This window comes from Phalacrocorax carbo, chromosome 8 (assembly GCF_963921805.1).
Source record: "Phalacrocorax carbo chromosome 8, bPhaCar2.1, whole genome shotgun sequence".
NCBI lineage: Eukaryota > Metazoa > Chordata > Aves > Suliformes > Phalacrocoracidae > Phalacrocorax > Phalacrocorax carbo.
Window position 1 is genome coordinate 15,075,766 of NC_087520.1, and position 13,845 is coordinate 15,089,610.

General features: G+C 42.2%; 1 protein-coding gene across 2 annotated transcripts in view; it reads left to right on the plus strand.

Annotated features, from left to right (window-relative positions):
* ETF1 (eukaryotic translation termination factor 1) overlaps positions 1–13,324 on the plus strand; it is a 29,172-nt gene extending 15,848 nt beyond the window's left edge. For both annotated transcript variants that reach the window (XM_064458891.1, XM_064458892.1), the window contains 9 exons: positions 679–854; positions 1,653–1,792; positions 4,962–5,100; positions 6,039–6,229; positions 6,745–6,874; positions 7,668–7,823; positions 8,405–8,469; positions 9,669–9,816; positions 11,232–13,324. In XM_064458891.1, the coding sequence (XP_064314961.1) occupies positions 679–854; positions 1,653–1,792; positions 4,962–5,100; positions 6,039–6,229; positions 6,745–6,874; positions 7,668–7,823; positions 8,405–8,469; positions 9,669–9,816; positions 11,232–11,314 (1,228 nt within the window). In that variant the 3' untranslated portion in view covers positions 11,315–13,324. The remainder of the gene's footprint in view (positions 1–678; positions 855–1,652; positions 1,793–4,961; positions 5,101–6,038; positions 6,230–6,744; positions 6,875–7,667; positions 7,824–8,404; positions 8,470–9,668; positions 9,817–11,231) is intronic.
* The last annotated feature ends 521 nt before the right edge of the window (positions 13,325–13,845 follow it).

Genomic DNA, 13,845 nt, shown 5'->3' on the forward strand with positions numbered 1-13,845 from the left:
TTTCATTTAACTTAAGCCAGTTCTGTGATTTGTGGAGTCTTATCTCCTGACTCCATGCCTGGGGTTGGTGCTTCTGAGCTAGCAGTCATGTACTTAAGCATTCTTTATTTAAAGCAGCTGCCAGAGCTGGTGAGCTTTTCTATAAAGCAAAGTGGTAGTAGGAATGTAGAGAAGACTATCTGCTACAAAAGTACCCTTCCAGTTCAGTTTTCTGTCTTAATCTGAGGAAAAAAAGTGCTAAAATAACACTTGGGCTGGCTAGTGCTCCAGCTGTCTGAGAACAAATGGAATGGGCTTAAAAGTGTCCTTAAAGTATGTGGCTGCATTGTTTTAAACAGCCTCTGCTGGGGACTGCTTACATGCCTTTAGCTTGCAGCCCTTAGCTTGTATTATGTTCTTTTTTCCAGAGTAGTATCCCAGGTTAAATGAGCAGCTTTGGAGGACTTGCTTGCTAGTGGCTAACCTGAAGACTTGGTTATAGAGTCAAGTCCTCCAAGAAGCCTGTTTTTGTTTTCTTTTCTCTCCCATTGTCCAGCAGAAGGGGAATTACACCAATAACAGTGAAGTATCCTTGGCAGGGGGAGGGAGGAGGGACAGCTGCGTGCATGGTATATGGTATGAATACACTTGTTACTTTGGCTGCTGGCTGCTCACAACCCCTCTCTTTTCTTTTCTCAGCAATGGTACCAGCATGATATCGTTGATCATTCCCCCCAAAGACCAGATTTCACGAGTGGCAAAAATGTTAGCGGATGAGTTTGGCACTGCTTCCAACATTAAGTCTCGAGTGAATCGCCTTTCAGTACTGGGAGCCATTACATCTGTACAGCAAAGACTGAAACTCTATAACAAAGGTAACTTCTAGCTTGTATGGATGCTGACAAACTTCCTTTGCTTCGAAGCAGCCTTAAGTTCCTGCATTATGCAGTTTTCTGCTAATCTGTTGGCCTGTGCTGCTGTTTTGCACTGATATTCCAGGTATGTTGCCCATGGATGACTACTTCAAGGGTAGACCTTGGGAGTAGAATAAGTAGGACAGCCCTGGTCTTTGATAAGCAGGCTCATGATTCTGTCTGTAGCGGTGCTGACTGCTCTAAACTTGGACAGCCTTAAGATCTGTTCCACAGTAATTCATCTCCATTAAACTAATAGTTTTCCATCAAGCAGAAGCTTATGAGTGCCTTATGCATGCCACTATGCAGCTGCCATCATTTTGGGAGGAAATAGACCCAGGCCATCTAAAAAGAGTACTGCACTGTCTTTACAGTGGCAAGTGGCCTTCATTGGGATGGCCACTAAACTGCTGTGTAAGAACTAGGAAAGCTTCACAGGGATGTTCAGCCTTTTTCTGGTTTCTGTGAGCTTGCAAGCTCATGGGTTTAACAGACAGGTATGTGTTCTTGCAGCTTTGTTGCGTTTCCATCAGTGTTACCTTTAGCTGCCTGCTCTAAGCTGTTCAGTATAGATGCACTAAATTAGTTCGTCTTCTATTGTAGGGATCTGGGAGGGAATGAGGTGTGGAAAACAAAGTAAAAAAACTTGGTAACTTAATTTTCAACTCTGCTTTAAGTCTTAAGGCCTAGTAGTTAGCTTTGATGGGTACAGCTCACAGTATTCCTTAGTGATCTAAAATCGCATTGTGTCCTTTATAGTACCTCCAAATGGTCTGGTTGTTTACTGTGGAACAATTGTGACAGAGGAAGGAAAAGAGAAGAAAGTCAACATCGACTTTGAACCTTTCAAACCAATCAATACGTCGTTGTATTTGTGTGACAACAAATTCCACACAGAGGTAAGAAGTCTCCTCTTGCCTGCTGGTCTTGCAGTAGTCAAACTGTTTTACTAGACTCACCAGAACAATCCCATGGTGTGCTTGAGTCCACAGTCTGTAGAACAGCAGGCTTTAATTACGGCGTCCCACTGGGGAAGCCACTGGATGGCTTGTGACTGGCTAGTATTCAGAAATGTGTGATATTCGCTGAAAGCAGTTGAGATATTCTCCAGCTCCTCCTCGAGCTGACTTTATGGCCCAGCTAGTAACTGCTGAGCTTGTGTAAACCACAGACGTAAGGTTTTCTCTGTAACTGGAGGCAGTTTTTTTCTTAACTTTAGAGGCCCATAGATCTTATTCCAAGCCAGGCCTTTAAGTAATGCCAAGATAATATTAGTGTTGCCAGTCTTGATATCGGATGTGTTAACTGAGGCCCTTGATGGAGAACTGACATGTGCCTAATCTGTCTGGGGTAAAGTGGGATTATTTTTATACAATGTCTTCTTGTCTTAGTAAAATGAATGGTTTAAAGCATGTTTAAAGTAATGTGGATTACACTAGTCCTGACTGCATGAAGTCAGTTTATTGTGTCGAAGTCTGTTTTTGGCTCTGGCAGTTGCAGAGGAATCAATATTTGTAGTAGATGACTGACTGCCTTTCATGTCCATGGTGTTCACCATGATAAACGTATGGACTGAGACTTAATTGCCTGTCATCAAACCCGTATGACGTGGGCTTGACAGGCCCTTCAGATATGTAGTTCTGCTTGCTTGCTTGGATCTTTGGAGCTCTGATCCATGATTGGGTTTCAAAGGGTAGAAGGAGTACAGGAAGGAAAGGCATGCTTGTTGCGCAGGTGAGGTACATCCCTGTTATTCTGACTCCCACCAAGGATGAAATCCCAATACATCTTTAACCTAACAGGAATAACAAAACTGCACAGGTACAGCTCTTGAGTTCTGCTGAGCCCACACATCCATAGGCAACTGAAAGCAACAGGTAAATAAGAGAATTCAGGAGAGAGCCAGAGGTGCAAAGCTAAGGGAGATATTTGTCCCTGCAGTTGATGGCAGTGTGTGGGCAGTGGTAGGCTGCCTTCTGCCCTATGAAGAAAGGGATTACTTTGGTCTTGGCTGCAACTACTGCCTCAGGGCACTGACTCAAAACAAAGTAGCTGCTGCCCAGTGGGCTGTTCCCAGGAGGCAGCTGTAAATACACTCTTGCTGGTGTGTAGAATGGCTCAGCAAGAGAGTGGCAATAACTTGAGAGGAATTTGTAGTAATTGCTACTACTGATTATGTGATTACTAACAGCATCTTTCTCCATGGGCTGTTTTTTCTCCTGTGTCTTGAGTATGTGATTGTTTTACTTGGTATTGTCTGCACTGCAGAATCAAATCTAGCTGTAAAAGCCTACTGTACACTATCTTGATCAACGAGATGTTAGCACCAAAGTTCTGATCTGTCTATCTCATTTGGTGAGCAGACAAATAATGTGATCTCACCTTTAGGCTGAGGCTGCAAAGGGGAAACTCAGTCCAGGCTGAAGGAACAGAATAAAAGCAATAGTCCCTTTTTTGTGCTTGATAGGTTAAACAGTGGAATTGCTGACATAAAACTAATGAAGGGGAAACTGGGGGAATCACTGATCACTGGATACATTATTAAAATAAGAGAGAATCAAGAACATCAGAGCTGTAGTCATCTGCTGCCTGGCAAGAGTATCTGATAAGATTTCCTCTAGATATTTTATTGCCTGTTTGAACCTGAAGTAACTTCCCAAGAGAGATATGAACCCTGATGTGTGTCTGAAGGGTAGATTTACAATAACTTACTTTGATACCTTGGCTGGAGCATTCATTCCAATCACACGATTTGCTTGGCTCTGTCCCAGTTACATAGATTGCAGTGTAATATGCCACTTCCTCCTCTCATTCATCCCACTACTGGGGAATTAATACAGAATATTTTTTTTAGCCCATAGATTCCATTAAACCTTAGTGTCTGTTCTTGAAAGTTGTAGACTTGGTTGTGTGCATTTTGGATAAAGGTGACTGATGATTTCTGTTCTTTCCATTCAGCCCAGTAATCAAGCTGGCAGGCATGCAGGCAGTTAAAGGTCCTGTGCAGTAAACCAACACCATTGCTCTTTTAGTATTAAACTGGTGACTTAAAATAATCTGGAATTGGACAAGTTCTCCATCCTGCTAATGTGGTGTTGCCAGCCAGAAAGAGGATTCTTGCTGTTATGTTTATTGGGCATGTATAAGTGAATTGTGTGTGTGCTGAGCATGCCTACCTGCTCAGGCTGCCCATGAGGGAACAGTAGCTGACAGATTCTGAGTAGTGTGGAGATCGGGTAGCTGTGGATGTTCCACACCAGGGCTGGGCAGGAAACTGGACAAAAGTAACTCAACAGCCTTGATACTAAGCAGTGCTTTAGTTGTTAGTCAAATTACCTTACAGGGTGAATTTTGCTGCCGCCTTTAAAGGGAAGAAAATTGAAGGATAACTGACTTTTCCAACAAATATTGTGGGTGTCTTCTCTATAGCCAGTTTTACACAGGGTAATTACTGCTGCTGTTACTTAATTCTGCTTTGTAAGGCTGAATTTGTCATAGGCGCTGTAGATTTCATCATTTTACCTTTGGGACTTTTTGAAGTCAGCAAGTGCAGCAAACCAGTATTTGTGGTAGTTGGCAAGTTGAAAGCCTGTATTGGTGCTTTGTAGTATAAAACTGAACTGACAAATAGCCTGAGCAGTGAACTAAGAAAGTTCTGCTTTCCTGGCTGGAATGCTAGGAAAACTACTCTTCTGGTTTGCCAGCCAGAGAGGTGATGCAGCCTTGTAGAGGTGTGATCTGTTTCACTTAACACTTTCCAGAGCCAGTCTTTAGGGTTTTGCTATTACACCTGCCTGTGATGTCATGTGATGAACTGGTAATGCTGTGAAAATAGTTATCAAGCTTAAACATTAGCTTTCTTTCTGCTTTTGGCAGCATTGTGCAAGATAGTCATCTGGGATAGCCTCAGCTCCTGAATCTGCTGCTCTTCTAGTTTATTTATAAAAAACAGCAGTGGCCACCTACAGAACTAAAATTTATTGAGATGTATTGTTTCTGGTAGTCTTTCTGAACCACTGTCCTTAATAAACTGGTGCATACTGCTGACAACATGGTTTTCTGTTCCAGGCTCTTACAGCGCTGCTTTCCGACGACAGCAAGTTTGGCTTTATTGTAATAGATGGTAGCGGTGCACTCTTTGGCACTCTTCAAGGAAACACAAGAGAAGTCCTGCACAAATTCACTGTGGATCTTCCAAAGAAGCATGGTAATGCACTAGTCTCACTCTAGACTGTTTGCAGCAGAGTATTGCACGGTGGGATGTGAGGGTAGAAGCAGGGAACTTGGCTTGTAGGTGTTTAGCTCTACTCAATTCTTTGCTTCCCTGAAATCTGACAGCAAAGCCTCTAGTCTGTGCCTTCTGTCAAAACTAATGAATCACCATAATATGCAGTTGATCTTCTTAAAGTGGTGCTTTTTATTTCTTGGTGCATTTGACCCTTTACTTGGTTTTGGGATAGTCTCAAATGGCAGAAGTAGTAATACCACTTGGTAGTGTCTTTAAAGTTTGCATCTGATGGTGTTGCATGCAAACCACAGTGAAAAGCAAGAAATTGTTCCTTGCAAGAAGCACAGAAGCCTAATGGAGCAAGCAAAATTCTAGTTCCACTAAGCGATGCGGTATTGTAGTGAGCTACTGATGAATTCAGCAAATTGTCTGTTAGCTACTCCTGGTTTACCATCCTTCTCTGTAGATGAGGATGGGACAAAACAAAATAGGAACATCTACCCCAGTAAGTTTCTGCAGCAGAGACTGCTGGGATGCATTGCATCAGCAACAAAGATATGTGAGGCAGTGTAACAAAGGAATGGCTTTTAATGAAGGTACAGGACATAAAAAATGTGCACAGATGGTCAAAACTTCTATGGAGAGTTGTGAGTCCATATAAAAAGAAAAAAAAAAACCCTCAACATTCTCCTCTGTGGGATACATGGAGAAAAAAAATCTCTTGCTGTGAATGAACAATCTTTATTTGCTTGCTGTTTCAATGAGTGCCCCTGGCTTTGCTTGTGGCAAACTAATTCTGAAGGCTGCATCTGCCCTTGACTTGAGTTATTCAGGGCCCAGTTGGGACCTTGTACTAATAACCTTCCTGAAATGAAATGACTTCCAAATGGCTGCCTCACATCTGTTCTCTTGTAAAGGTAGAGGAGGTCAGTCTGCCTTGCGTTTTGCTCGTTTGAGAATGGAAAAACGACACAACTATGTAAGGAAGGTAGCAGAGACGGCTGTGCAACTGTTCATTTCTGGCGACAAGGTGAACGTGGCTGGTCTCGTTTTAGCTGGATCAGCTGACTTCAAAACTGAATTAAGTCAATCTGACATGTTTGATCAGGTGAGTGGCCTTTTCTGAGCAAAGCCCAAACATTTAAGCTTTCAGTAGTAACATGGTGATAGTAGTAGCTCTTGTATAAGATGTACTCAGGAAGAATGTAACTTCAGTGTCTTAAGTAATTTGATCAAAACTAGAAATCCAATGTATCCTAGAGAGGTGTCCCTTTCCTAATACCTCCTGCAAGGTATTTCTTTTCTCAGTAACTGTACTAATAAGACATCCATTCTCCCCATTTTGGAACTGGTGTTCATGTTCTTTGTGTTCCCAAATCTGAACTAGAAGCTTTACTGGAATTGAAGTCCACTAAACCTAACCTCTGTGGCCCTGTTGCCTGAAAATTGTGCTTCAAAATTAAGTATTCAGAGGTCCCCCTGACTCAGAACCTCTGCTTGCAAGCGAAGCGAAATACATTAATGCTGTGACTCTTGCCAGGTACTTATTCTTGTGGTATTATGAAGTAGTCTTATGGCAGTGCTGTCTAATACTCTTTTTCTTGTCTCCTTTTTCTTGTTTAGCGGTTGCAATCCAAAGTGCTCAAACTAGTTGACATTTCATACGGAGGAGAAAATGGATTCAATCAAGCAATTGAGTTGTCAACTGAGGTCCTCTCCAACGTGAAATTCATTCAAGAGAAGAAACTAATAGGTATGTGACTATATGCTTCGCCTTCTCCTGAGCTAGATATTGCTTGACTGAATGTGCTGATCTTGCTTAAGACCTCCTGGTAATGCCTTTTGTGTGCTGCCTCAGCCCTGTAATGTTTTCAGATGAGCAGAGCATGACTTGTAGTGATTCCTTCTGTTACCTGGACACCTTCTCAAATGCTGCAGAACTTAATGAGACTTTAAGGAGTGGGGGGTTTTGTTGGTTACACACACACCCCATCCACCCCCCCTCCCCAAACTTCTTGGGTCTTCTCTGTTTAAAGATGAAAAGATAATTTCAGGCCTTCTGGTGACATATGGGTGGGAGGGGAAAAAAACTGTCTCCTTATTGCTTGCACGATCACCAAGGTGAGAGTTAAGTTTTACTTTGTTTTAAGATGGCAGTAGAAATGATCCCTTGTCTGACTGTCAGCAGACACACGTTGCTAATTTGAAAGCACAAGAGTGCAATAGTAACTATAGCTACCTCACACTGAAAAGAATGATGTTTAAATAGTGTCATCTGGTGGGTTAGTCCAATCGATTGTTTGATAGTGAAGGTAAGCCTTTCAGTGGAGTGAGATTCCTGATGCGACAGTGTTAAATGGAGTTGACTTTCTGCCAATGAATGTTCTAAATTACATGCCTTGACCTGTTATCATATCCCTTGCTTCCTTCAACAGCATTGCAGTCTCCTTTTCCAGTTTCTTCCTACATTCAAATCAGGTTTGTTAAAAACCCATGTGGCATGATCAGTGTTCATGACAATCTCCTTCTTTGTATCCTGGCTGCAGGACGATACTTCGATGAAATCAGCCAGGACACGGGGAAGTACTGTTTTGGTGTTGAAGATACACTAAAAGCTTTGGAAATGGGAGCAGTAGAGATACTGATAGTCTATGAAAATCTGGATATAATGAGATACGTTCTGCACTGCCAAGGCACAGAGGGTAGGTGGCGCTTCTGCGAGACCGAAAGGTCCGTGAGTGTTTAACACAAGCAGTCTCACTTGGACAGGTTATGCTGGAGGAACTCCCTAAATTCTTAAGGGTTTGATCAAGGGGATTTTATGTAGGCAGGTCACTAACTTGCAGCTTCCCAGCTACTCTGGGGGAAAAGTCTGAAACTAGCAAGCCTCCACTCTGGAGAGGAAATTGCAGTGCTGGGGTGGCAGCTTGTCACATAACTAGTGTGAAACCTGCCTTTCAGTTATGTAAGTATAAATGATACCAGTGCATTATAGAGGGGAGACTGACTTGACTGTTATGTCCAGAAACACAGTTCTTACTGCCTATAGACAAACTGTATGCCTGTAGTAGGACCTCTGCCTTCTTTGGTTTTGGCACTATAGTTTTTCTCTATTGATGTGCCCTGTTTCGTTTCCCATAGAGCTTCAGCTAGAAAGAAAGGTATTCTCAATGATCAAACCCTCTGTGTTGTAATTGCTGGCTGTGGTCAGCCTCTTGCTGTCTTTAACCTGCATCTGGTAGTCTTATCCAACCTAACATTTTCTTTTTCTCTCCCTTCTCAGAGGAGAAGATCCTGTATTTGACACCAGAACAAGAGAAGGATAAATCCCACTTCACAGATAAAGAGGTATTTCAGCTTTGGGGCTTGTAGATTTATTCTTGGTGTACTGGTGCAGCATTCTGAATATCTGAGCTTAGTTTGTTGCAAGCACATGAGCATGAGATGACACTTTTTGCACTCAGATGAGGCTTCAAGATGGTAGCCTGTGGCTCTTCTTGTCACCTTCAGTGTAACCCCTGGATTCTAGATTTGCTTTTCTCCAGTCTTTCCTGCTGCCAATTCCAAGGTTGCATAAATGAGTTGAAGTGGCAGGCAATATGGGGCCTTTGACCACCATCAAACCATCTGCTGTAGAAGAGTTCGGTAGCCACCACGCAACATGCAGGCTAAGGTCCCAAACCATTACTCCCTGCTTATTGTGCACTGATTTGGTCAGCACAAAACAACTGTGAGGCTAGAAGCTATGACGTGGATATAAGTCCAAGGGACTGTTTGCTTCTAGATATATTTGAAATGTGGATCTGTCACTCACTGCCAGTGAGTTTTCTTGCCTGTACAGGTCAAAAAATCTTGATGGGGCTCTGTTGCTGGGCAAAAAAGTCTGTCCCTTGCAAAAAGGGTGGTCATCTCTGTTTCATATTAGAACTGTCAGGGTAGCCATTTCCAGCCACTTTCCCTCCTGGTGGGGTAATGGCTAATTCCTTCTGTGCACAGAAGGTTTACAGTGTTATCTGCAATGGTGTAGTGTTTCTATGCCAATAATCACTTGACCTTCTACTTATAAAACTATGCTTCTTGCCTCTGTATTTGCCTAGATCAGTATTTCCTATAGTAAACACTGCCTGGTTAGATGAGTGGTGATGGACTCTTTGCAGGGTATAAAGCAAATCTAAAGAAACAGGAAAACCTAAGTGTAATAATAAATAAGGCATTTCCTCTCCTGCTTCTGCACTGACTTCTATAGAATGGAGGCTCAAAAGAAGGCCTGTCAGTACTTAATTTCTTAGCACCAGGAGCCTTCTGCTTGTGCCAGCAACTTGTCTGATACAGATGTGTCAGGAATGCCTACCACCTGGACCCTGGCAAGTGTGTTGGGCTGCTCCAGACTATGGAGCATGAAAGCTGGTGTCTCTGTCTTAGGACTGGAAAGATGGTGGTGATATTTAAGCCAAAGACAACTCTTGGTATGAATTTTTCTCAATACCTAACATGCGGTGACCGTAACTTTTAAAATTTTTTTTTCCCCCCCTCAAATGTCTACATAGACTGGCCAGGAACATGAACTGATAGAAAGTATGCCCCTACTGGAATGGTTTGCAAACAACTACAAGAAATTCGGAGCAACATTGGAAATTGTTACAGACAAATCACAGGAAGGATCCCAATTTGTGAAAGGATTTGGAGGAATTGGAGGTAAACTGCAAGAGAAAAAGGGCGGGGGGCGTTAATGGTTGATTTAATCTGGTGCCAACACAAGCGAAAAACTGAACAGATTAATCTTCTGTTAGTCACCATACTAGTTTAAGAAACTATCATGTTCATCAGGGGTGTCCAGGTGAATTCATTCCATATTCAGGGAGATGCTGCTGCATGGGCTATCAGTTTCAGACTGTGTTCCTCAGATCCCTTTGTCCTTCGGAGTGCTCAGAGGGTTGGACTGTCCTTCTTTGCAGCTGCTGAATTTCAGAAGGGCTGTGAATTGCTTCACTCTATCTGCACAGTTGTTTTGTGGCAGAGCATGCCCTGCTGTGTAGAAGTGGTGTATGACAAACACCAGCCTAGTTTCTGAAGCAGCTGGATATCTGTTACTCATCTCTCAGAACTTCCCTGTACTTTGCTCCCCAATCTTCTGCATCTTTTCAAAATAAAAGTATTTTTAGCACAACTTCATGGAGAAATGAGGCTTCTGAAATCCTTCAGTCCTTCTCTTAGCTGAAACTGGTCAGTGAGTTCAAGCCTGGCAGAGGTGCTGATAGCTCATGTGCTTCAGTATGACAAAAATCATTAGCAGGGTAGAGCAAAAACACCTGCCATGCACCTTATTCCCCCCAGACTAGTGATTCTAGGACAAAGCTGTTGCTTATTTGCTGATAAGCCAATTGTTGCTACTTAACTATGTTTAGGTTGATGGATGTAAAATGAGGATGAGTATATTGTAAAGAGGAATTTCTTGGGGCCAGAGAACACTGATCAGAAGGAAACAAGCTTGAATTGTTTGGCTACACAAAGAGCAACAGGCTTCTAAGTTTTCAGGGTTTATAATGCCAGGAGTCCTTCCTGTCCTGCCAGATCCAGCCTCTTTGCATGGTAGGATACTCTTTGCCACCATTTTTCAAGTCTGCAAGGACTTGAAACAAGCTAAATACTCCTTGAATACCCTTCATCTAAGTAAAAGTTTCCAGGGGTAAAGGCTTTCCAGAAACCCAGGTTGGTGTTTGGGGTGGGAAGAATCCAGCAAGACAGCCGCTAAATATTGCTTTTACTCCATCGTAAAAGTTATTTCAGTGCCAGCTACTGATAGGGCTTTGTCTGAGCTGGTAGGTTTTTTTGGAGATACAGTCGTCCTAGAATAGGCTCAGCTTTTCCAAAGGAAAGCTGGTCTGTGTTGGGCAGGTAGGTATTTCTTCCTTTTGGCAATAAATTACATCAGGCTGTGATGTGATGTGGCATTTTCACTCTAGCCGCATGTCTGCGAAGACTTGCATACGGGTGCTAAGTCAGCTTCTGAAAATTTAATTGAGAAACTCCTGATGTGCAGATGGGGCTCAATAAATGGCTTAAAGTGCTCTTCGAATTTCAAAGAAGCTAAAGCTTGTTGTTTTTACCAGGTATCTTGCGGTACCGAGTGGACTTCCAGGGAATGGAATACCAAGGAGGAGACGATGAATTTTTTGACCTTGATGACTACTAGGTAGTCGACCTGGGTCTGGCAAAACGTGCCTCGCCCCTCCAGCATCCAACCCAAGGAGCAAACTCATGGTGGAAAACACAACAGATCCCTGCCTTAGAATTGGAACATTTCCAGAACTTGATCCACAAGCATTGGATATAAAAAAGCAAAACCCTACACTTTGATTTGTCATAGTGTCAGTACAGCAGCAAACTACTAAGTTCCTATATGCCACTTCGGACTAATTTAAAAAGAATCCCAGTTTTTACTTTTACTCAATGGTGAAATTGGTTGCTCTTGTATTTTATGAAAATGATTTTTTTAACCTTCATGATACATTAACTGCTGTAAACCTCTTCCTTCAAAAATTAATAGAAGTAAAATCCTACTGGTTTGTTTCTTTTTACTTTGATTGGAGAAATCAATTGCTGCATTTTGCAGCTTCGTGACCCATTTACATGGCATTCTCAGCTTAGACTGCAGAAGAAATGTAATGAAATTGGAGCCATTTATTCTCTTCAAAAGAATGAGAAGGCACTTACCTAGAGTGCTAGCCTATAACGTGTGGCTTGCAAATTCAGATGGTTTGGGGAGGCTTACCAGCCAAACGTGCTTTAATCTATTTGCAGAAGCACTGCTCTTACAAACTAGGAAATGCACTTCATTGATTGCAATGAAAATGCTGCTGAAGTCTTGGGCTTAATTTGGATTTGAGCAGTGCAGCCTTCAGGATTTTTTTTTCAGTCTTGATAAAAATAAACACATGATTTAAGTGAAGTAAGGTACATGTCGCTTTTTGTTCCTCTTTTTGCTTTAGGACTGCGTAAGGTTTCCTTGATTATGTGAATTTGAACCCACAGTTCTGTAATGGAAGCGGGTATTTTACAGGAATAATTAGTAAGTGGAGCCCTTGACTAAAACCTTAGTACTGGTGCATTTGGAGCACTTGATACTAAAACATTGAACGTTAGCACAACCCACTGGGGATGTCCATCTCCCAGCACTAAGGCTGTCTTGTATTGGCTCACAAGTGTCCTGTAAATCTGATGCTGAACTCTAATGTGCCCTTAATGGGTTAGAACTTCTGGTTGCATCAAGACTCAAGAAAGCTTTTCGTCATGCCTGCTATATAGAATGCATTTCAACTTACTAGAAATGGCTAAGAGTTTTTCGGGTGGTCTTGCAGGCAGAGGGTGAAGTGAACATTGGCACAAGATAATGCACAAGTCTTGCTTCTTTTTGGGGGTTATGGGTTCTCTGGGCACTCTGACATCGTGGTGCCTGGTAGTTCTGTTCTTCTCTGGCTCTGTCACTCCTGGTGCATTGGTCAAAAGCAGTTGCTGTTCCAAGTTGCATACCTGCCTATTTTTCCGATTATCCTGTTTCACTTGAACGGAGGGGGAGCTTGTCTTAAAATTTCTGTCATGCTGTCCTTTGAGGTCCAAAATTACAGTCATTGTGAGCAATATAATTTGTAACCCTGGTTTATAAACTGGCAGATGGCTTTGCTGCCATTTTCACATCAAAGCTGGAATCTGTCACAAAAGGTGTGACTGGGTCTGCTGCAGGTCTGTGCAAACCCAGGTTTGAGCACATTTGCGGTCTTCACAGCGGTATGTTCTGGATTTTGCCATTGTAAATGGGTCTAATGTGACATGACAAGACCAGAAAAATTGGATGTAAATTTACATTTTTGAATATACTGCTTGTTGTTTCACATGATACATTAGGGTATGCAGCTCCTTTTTGTAGTTTTTATTTTTACTATTTAAGTTTGGAAATGATGCCAAATTTTTGTATTTCTTTAATCAATGTGTTCTCTTCAGTGATATATATTGCATTATATATTGATGTGTATATCAATATATACTGATATGTATTACACTTACACATACAAACACATTAAACGGGGGTGAAAAATCCTAGCCTTTGCATACTATATAGCCTCTGCAGAGAGATCCCAAGCAGTGATATCTTGGTGTTGTGATGTACAGAAATGGAGAAGAGTATTAAACCATATTTAAGAATATAGTATGGACTCCTGACTTATTTTCTTTAGTCTAGGAAACACCTGCTTTACTCTCAGCTCGGTGCCAGCTTCAGGTCAGTACTTGAGTATTGAGGTAGCTGTTTCATAGTTGGGCTTGAACACTTTTTTCTTCATTATACTGAGTTGTTCTTTTAAGCTGTAGCAGAAATCAAACTTCAGAAGGCAGGGAAACACCCCAACAACCCAAGTTCAAAAACAGTTGTGCTGTGAAGGTTACCTGAGGTCGTTTGAAAAGCTGAGGCAGATTAAAAATACCCTGCAGATGCAGAAACCTGCCCTCAATATTCCAGTCACAGAACACTGGGGTATTTCTTTAAGAAGCCTTTTCTACCCTGCCTCTTAGTGTGGGACAAATCCTGAACGGAAGTGCACTTGCTGCCTCAGCCTGCTGCCTCTGGTTTCTCCTATGTCTAAGCTAGATGCATCAATAACTTTACCAGAGAGGATCTGCCTCCTCCCCTAGCTGGGAAGGTGATATGTAAAAGACATCATTAATATCAAG